This window comes from Aedes albopictus, chromosome 3 (assembly GCF_035046485.1).
Source record: "Aedes albopictus strain Foshan chromosome 3, AalbF5, whole genome shotgun sequence".
Classification (NCBI taxonomy): domain Eukaryota; kingdom Metazoa; phylum Arthropoda; class Insecta; order Diptera; family Culicidae; genus Aedes; species Aedes albopictus.
The window spans coordinates 181,975,031-181,983,088 of NC_085138.1; the positions used below are offsets into that span (position 1 = coordinate 181,975,031).

General features: G+C 43.6%; 1 protein-coding gene across 1 annotated transcript; it reads right to left on the minus strand.

The window, feature by feature from the left end:
* Window positions 1-2,332: 2,332 nt before the first annotated feature.
* On the minus strand, window positions 2,333-3,823 carry LOC134290479 (uncharacterized protein K02A2.6-like). Its single transcript, XM_062857630.1, has one exon. It carries the CDS (start codon window positions 3,821-3,823, stop codon window positions 2,333-2,335), a length of 1,491 nt encoding a protein of 496 aa, XP_062713614.1.
* Between the last annotated feature and the right edge of the window lie 4,235 nt (window positions 3,824-8,058).

The window sequence follows — 8,058 nt, forward strand, 5'->3', positions numbered from 1 at the left end:
TCGCTCGTCGTCGTATATCCGCGTATTCCGCTTCCTTTTCCTTTTTTTCGCGGTCCCGATCTTGGACGTCCTCAACTAACTTCAAACCCGTGAGTGGAACTGCCGGTAATTTGTCACGCAAAACTCTTCCAAACATCAGTAAGGATGGTGCTACTCCAGTTGTTGAGTGGGGTGTAGAATTATACATAAGAATGTACATTCTTAGATCCCATTTCCAATCGGCTCCTGCTGTCTCCTGGCTTATCTGTAACCGTTTCTTTAGAGCACGATTGGCTCTCTCTACTTCCCCGTTCGCTTGCGGCCAATAGGGTGTTGTCTTCCGTAGTTCAATTGGGTTGTTTAGTGAATAAAATATTGCTATTTTCTATAGCCTAATCGAAAGAGCTCATTTTTCTCAGTATAACGTGTTTTTATTGGATTCCAATACCTTTGTTTTGATGGTTAAATCAACAAAACAGTTTTAATTTTCGTGGATAGAATGACAGTTCAATCGATAAAGTGACAGTTCGACCCGAACAAAAAAATTTCCCCATACAAACTTTAAATGAATTTTAAAAATAGTTCCCCGACTCCAAAAATTATGAAATTTTGGATTTCGACTAATTTTTGGGCGGAGAATCCGATTATGAAATAATCCTGATACCCCTAAAGAACCCAATTCCATATTCTTTGCAAAACTCCTGTAGTACATCACTCGTAAACTGTGGACCGTTGTCCGATTTGATGGACTCTGGTATGCCATAACGACAGAAGCATTCATGCAATGCCTGTACCGTTAGTTTCGCTGTTATTTCCTTCATGATGGCAACTTCTACAAATCGACTGAAGTAGTCCACCATAACCAGCAGGTTGTGGCCTGAAGGAAGCGGCCCCATAAAATCTATCGCAATGTGCACCCATGGCTTGTCCGGCATCTTCGTTCGCACTAGTGGTTCTGGAGGTCCTGCTGATGATACAAGTAGGCATTCCTTACAGCGTTTCACCAGTTGTTCTACTTCCAATCCAGTCCTGGCCACCACACCTTCTGCCGTAACCGTCGCTTCATAACTACTATACCGGGATGGCCTTCATGACCAAGCTCCAAAACACGTTGGCGTAACGATTTTGGAATGACAATCCGATCACCTCGCAGCAATACTCCTGCTGACTGGTATAACTCTGCAGCATACGGCTTGAACTCCTTGGAAAAATCCGCCCAACTACCGTTATTCAGCGCTTCAATCACCTCCTTGATTTGTTCATCTTTTTGCGATTCTGAGACGATCTCCTCTGGAGCCACTGCTATTGGAGCTGGCGATTTTATGATCAACTGAATATATTCTTCTCCTTCGTCATCAAAGCTTTTGGGTTCCGACGGTGAAAGTCTCGATAGAGCATCCGCTAGGTTAGTGATTCCAGGTTCGTAAACCACCTCGTAATCGAAAGACTGTAGCCGAAGTACCCAACGCTCTATCCGTGCACAGGGCTTAGAACGACGACTGAACAAAAATTGCAAGGGTTTGCAGTCTGTCACCAGTTTAAACTTGGTTCCGACTAGGTAGAGACGAAAATGTTCTACGCCCCAAACTAGACCAAGAGCTTCCCGTTCGGTCTGGAAGTATTTTCGTTCCAATTCGGATAGAGACTTGCTCGCATATGCAATAATTCTCCTTTCTCCTTTTGCATCTTCTTGGAGCAAGACCGCTCCAAGTCCGGATGGACTAGCATCAGTGACAAGTATACTGAGATCCTGAGGATCGAAAAACCCAAGATTATTGATGTCGGAAACCGCTGCTTTGATCTCATCGAACGCTGCCTGTTCCTTCGCTGACCAAACAAACTTATTTCCAGTCCGCAATAAAGCTCGGAGTGGATCGGTTCTGGTGGCCAGATGTGGTATAAATCGACCAACATAGGTCACCAAACCCAAAAAACTTCTCAACTCTCCTACATTCTCAGGCTCTCGAAACTTAGTTATTGATGTAACTCGACTGTCCGTTGGTTTGATGCCTTCCGGGGTTAATCGATGACCAAGAAACTCCAGGCTGTCCACATTGAATGAACACTTTTCCTTGTTCAGTAAGACCCCGTATTCTTCGAAACGAGCAAGCAACGCCTTAAGCCTTTGGTCATGCTCGTGTGGTGTTCTACCGAAAACCATCGCGTCGTCCAAATAAACAATGACTCCTTCCAGACCAGCCACAATCGTGTCCATGACTTTCTGGAAGATCTCAGGCGCACAACTAATACCGAACATTAGGCGTTTATATCTAGATAATGAATACAAAATAATAAAGAAACCAGAAGCATTTATTTCAACATTCGTAACATAAATCAAGCAAACTAAAAATGATCAACAACTGTACCTAAACAAGCCGTACTTCGTTATGAACGTAGTGATCACCCTCGAATCTTCCGACAATTCTAGCTGATGATAAGCGTCCTTAACATCAACCTTTGAAAATTTCACCGCTCCATTCACCCTTCCGAGCAGTTCTTCGATCAGCGGGAACGGATGAAGTTCTCGAAGCACACCCCGATTCGCTTGCCGCATGTCCACACAGAGCCTGACATCTCCCGACTCCTTCAGAATGGGAACCAGTGGTGACACCCACACTGATGGGCCTTCTACTTTCTCAATTATGTCCTTTTCCAAAAGATACTGCAGCTTCTCAAAAATCCGTTCTTCCAAGGGAATTGGCGCTCGGCGATACGCCTGATGCACTGGTTGAACCTTCCTGTTGATCGGGATCTCAACTAGAACTCCTTTTATTTTTGGGAATGCGTCTTTGGCCGTTCCAACTGATCCGATATCAAATCCGACTCTTAGCACTTTCAGCTCCTTTGCTGTGCTGTCTCCCAGCAAACAGTGCTGTCCGTGTTCGACGATGTAGAATTTAGCATCCGTCTTAATCGAACCCGCTTGGACTTCGGCCGTGAACATACCCACAATTTCCATCGGTTCCTTCGTAGCGTACGCAAGCAAATTCTTGTCCGGTTTCGCCCAATATTCTTTAATCTTCATTCCTGTCTTCCGAACTCGTTCCCATGTAGCTTTGTCGATAAGATTCGCAGCCGCCCCGGAATCTATGATCATGGGGATTTTCACACCACCCACCATGAATTCGAACAAGTTATTCCCCATAGCGAAAAAGATGTTCCCTTCCTTCGGTTCTTCCTCCTCTGCAACCAATCGGATTCGTTTTGGTTTCTCCATTGTCATATCCGGCTGGTTGATGCGCTTCAAGCACCGATTCATAAAATGTCCCAGCTGCCCGCACTTCAGACATTTGGCACCTTTTGCCCGACAAGTAGAATCGCCCTTCAGATGACCTCTATATCCGCAAGCAAAGCATTTTCGGTCCGTTGAGTTGAACGATTTTGCTGCCGGGACCCAACTGTGAGGATTTCTATCCCGTTGGATTCCAGTGGTGTTCCATCTGGATGCCGGTCCCTTTTTGAACACTGGGTTCACCCCAAAATGATTGCCTCCTCCGCTTGACGGCTTCGCATCATTGCGATCCAGATGCTTCATCTGTTCCTGCACATCCGCCAATGTAGTCCCAAGTGTTATGATGTCTTCTAGTCTCAAATCTTTGGCCAAAATATTGCGCCGTAGCTCTGTTGATCTACATCCCTCCACAATCTGTTCAATAATCCTTTCCTCAACCTCTCTGGCATCGTACTTGTCGAATTCACAACGCTTAGCCTGAATACGTAAGCGAAGAACAAAATCAGCAAACCTCTCTTCCGACTTTTGCAGTATTTGCCTGAACAGATGCCTCTCATAATTTTTCCTGCGCATCGGTTCAGTGTTCGTCCAACTTCTGGATTGCCACGTCATAATACGGAGGATCGATCAAGACGGGATTCATCGACTCCTGGCAAGTGGTCAAAAATTTCCTGTATCTCGGGCCCTGCCAGATGCAAAAGCATCGATCGCTTTTCCCACTGAGAAGATAACCCAGTTGCATCGAAATAACGCTCAAGCTCTCTTTTCCATTTCTGCCACTCGGTTGGCAATTGCGACCGATCAGCCCCCATTTCGAACGGTTTGATCCTCCGGAACGAATCCATTCTAAAAGTCGAGAATAAAATAACCTGGTTTATACTCCCACATTTTTTTTGTTTCTGTTTTGCTGAGTTCATACCTGGAATCGTGCAAATAATATTGTGCCCCTAAATATTTCGTATATAATTAAGGTAAAATCTCAATTTGAATTATTTTGTATATATATTTGTTTCAATTTACATATTAACATTTCCCGTATCGTTTCCAAAAACCAACTAGAACTTTCTGCGCATGTTATTCACCAACAATCTGGCATCTCTGTACTTTCAGTTCATTCGACTACTTTCCGCATCTTTTTTCCCGATTGTACATGTATTCATTGCATAATCCGAGTAGAACAAAGTTGTTTTAGTCACGCACACCGTTGCAATCAATGTTCCTAACCATCGTGTCACTTACTTCCCTCCCACGTCGCACCCAGTTGCGAAATTCATTACCAATCTTTACTCTATATACACCGTCGCTGCTGTATCCGCACCCAGTTGCGATTTTCTTGTTCTTATGTAATCATGCGCTTGGCACACAGTTGCCTTCCCTCTTGCCTGCGATCCCCATTAAAACAGACATTTACCGCGTGGCACCCAGTTGCCAAACCCCTCGCACACAGTTGCGAACTCCATATAATGATATATGTATTATGTTGCTGAAGCTGACCACCAAGCGGCAGTCTATTTCGCACACAGTTGCGTTCCCGACTTTTGCCTACTAAGTTTGTGGCACTATGTTGCCTCTCTCATTCGCACCCAGTTGCGTAGCGGTCCGCTCTCCCCATACTTTAATCATAATATTCCCAATTGACTTACCTGTCACCAACACACCGTTGTTTTATTCTACCATACACACGTGGTGAGCAGCTATGGCCACGGTCCTCTACACAAATTCCACCATGTGGCACCGGTTTTCCCATTTACTTTCCTTTTTTTTTTTTCAAATCCACACGCTATTTAGAGAGACACTCAAAGCATATTTGCACTTTTAATTCCATTTCCCTGGTATCATGATTTTCTCCCACTTTTCCAATTATCTTCATCATGCACTGATCAGGATTCGCAACTCGAAATATTCTCTATATTTTTCGACCCCACATTTTCCGTTTCTATTTGTACTTCGACTCCAGATATGAAACCAGCACTCATCCCCGCCATTTTGTTTAGCCCAAAGAAATCACGACCTGTGCCCACAGAGAACAGACATCCAAGTCCAGTTCCGAAACTGTGTAAGGAATTTAACGGCCATTTGAAATCGGCAACTCAAGTGGCAATAGCGTGGCGCTGCAATCGGTTAATTCCCCATACTAATTTAATTCACCACTTGAAATGTTTCAATTCACCACTGACTGTGGCAATATGGTGTTTGGTGGCGTTAGTGTTGTCATCGTGTATTGGTTTGCAACCTTACTCAAGTAAAGATTCAAATCCTTACACAACTTTCCGAATGAAATTTGTTCTAGCCTGGATGTCTGTTCTCTGTGCTGTGCCCTTTTTCACTCTGTTATTCTCAACAGATTCGGAGCATATTTTTATTTCATCCAAATGGACTCACCTTCCACACTTATTAAAACGACCGATAAAAATAATTTGTAGCACTTCACAACCCGTCGAACTAGCCGAGTAATTTTAATCCTCTCGCCAGAAACTGTAGTGTCTTCGGACGAATCAAAGTCAACCACGTCGCTTGGTGTGTAACAATCAACTGAACTCTTTATTGCCTCTTTCTCTCTACATATCCCCAAGTACATAAACGTCTGACTACCCTCTGTATTCGAGCACGCTATTGTTACGCTTGAGCGTCACATCTACTCTACAGGTAACATTATGTTTTGTTTTGCCCTTGAAAGCCAATAGTGTGCACACACCTTCAAAGTGTGATTGCAGCGCAAGGACACGTCGGATCGAGTTGAAGTCTTCGGTGCACTTATTCCTTGTAAATGGAGGAATAAGCACCGACGAACCGACGTGACAGCTAGAACAAATAAATTCAAATTTGTTGTCCCCGACGCCATGATGAAAAATGGCCGAACACTACCGCCTCCTCTATAACGGTTCGCGTTGTTTTGATAGCTTGACTCCAAATCCCCGTGTATTCATATAGAAAAAGGTTCGCGCCTGAGCTGATTTGACAGAAGCATTCGCTCGCTTTGCTAGTCGACCGTTAAATTTAGGGGGGACACTTTTGAAACACCACTGTCATGTCGGTTCGTCGGTGGAATAAGTGCACCGAAGACGTCTAGACGATCCGAATCAAATGTGCACTTTTATCACACTTTTTAAGCGTACCAAAAAAAAGTGTGATAGTCCAATTTGAGATGTAGTCTGCAATACAAAGCGTATTTAAACTGAAACATTTCACTTACATGGACTTAATAGGCAAATCAAGGACAAGAAACGCAACAGCAGATATACTAATTCAAAACCTTGCATGTAAACCATAATGGGGCACGTTCGGTGTAGTAATAGATTTGTAGTAATGAGCTGAATTTTAGTAAGGTGAGAAGGTTAATTCTCCGTTTCTGCAATAAAATGGTGCAAAAAGCGTGGGTTTTATGATTCCTTGCCTAATTTGATGATGTTTGAGTAAAACTTTGGATAACTATGCTGTTTATGCTGCAAGAAATGGAGAAAACAACAACGTTGTTGCCCAAAATTTTGCTCATACAGCATAACATTAGGCAAGGATTCATAATACCCACGCTTTTTGCACCATTTTATTGCAGAAACGGAGAATTGACCTTCTCACCATACTAAAATTCAGTTCATTACTACAAATCTATAGATATATATATATAGATACTATAGTACTTCACCGATTTGTCCTATTGCAAATCTCTCATTTTACTGAACGAATATGACTGTGCTATATGGTGAAATTTCTCAACGTTGGCGGTTTCCATGGGTCGATGTTCTTCCTACAAATGAATTCTCGAGCTTTAACTTCACGTGGCCAGGTAGTAACGTTCAGTGCGAGTTACTTCCAGCGTCCAGGTAGCACTACCTTGAAGGAGATAAAATCCATACTTTCGCAATTTTTCCAACGAGGTACTAGTTTGGTCACATCCATGCATTCGGGTTCCGGAGCACAAAGAGACTGAGACACCAACTTAAGCAAGTGATTTCGTTTTCAGTTGCTCGTCTGTCAATATTCGTTAGCAGCAGCGAGAACGAATCGTCTCGGTTGTGTGTAGACGAACGTGAGCATTCGGACCTACAGGCTCTAGCACTATTCAATGGTTTCGGCGAATTGATTGGTGTTGAATGTTGTTGAGGTGATACAAATGACGTAGGACGAGCAATCGAAGTAGACAGTTCAGCAATAGAGTTGAGTATAACTTCGATTTGCGATTTTAAATCTTCTATCTGAGCAACGAGTGCGTTATTATCTGCCGGTCGAACTGGAGATTCTGGATTACTATCTCTAGCCTTGCAATACTCGAACATACCAAGACGGGCTTGGTGGTCTAGTGGCTACCGCTTCTGATTTATATGCAGAAGGTCCTGGGTTCAATCCCTGGCCCGTCCCTTTCCTCTTACTTTGTATCTTTCTATATACTTTCTCTCTGCTCTCTACATATACAACTCATGTATATAAACATGTTCATAGCCGTCGCTAGAACAGAAACGGGTTGAAAAAGCCGTTTCCCTTCCTTCCAAACTTTCACAGCACAGTGTCACAATCCTATTAGAAAACGCCTACAAGTTATGCAATCATGCGAACTGTGCCGCACATCTTCAAAATAATAAAAACACACAATTCTATCACCTTCCCCTGGTATCCACAAACCAATGTGTGAACCTTCTGCCAACCAATTCCCACCAACACTCCAACATCCGCATGAATTTGTGCTGGCGCAGAGGTATATTCGGCCAGATGTGGATACAAACGATTGCAATCATCACTTCCTTACCCCTTCCCCACATTGACCTGCAACCTGACGTGGCAGGCGCCATTGTCGCCTAAAAATAGAAGATCACCAACGCTCACACACTGAAGATGCCTGCTAGTCCCCGGCA

Excerpts from the sequence above, each read along its gene's own strand:
- LOC134290479 (XM_062857630.1), bottom strand. The coding sequence starts at position 3,823 with ATGACGTGGCAATCCAGAAGTTGGACGAACACTGAACCGATGCGCAGG.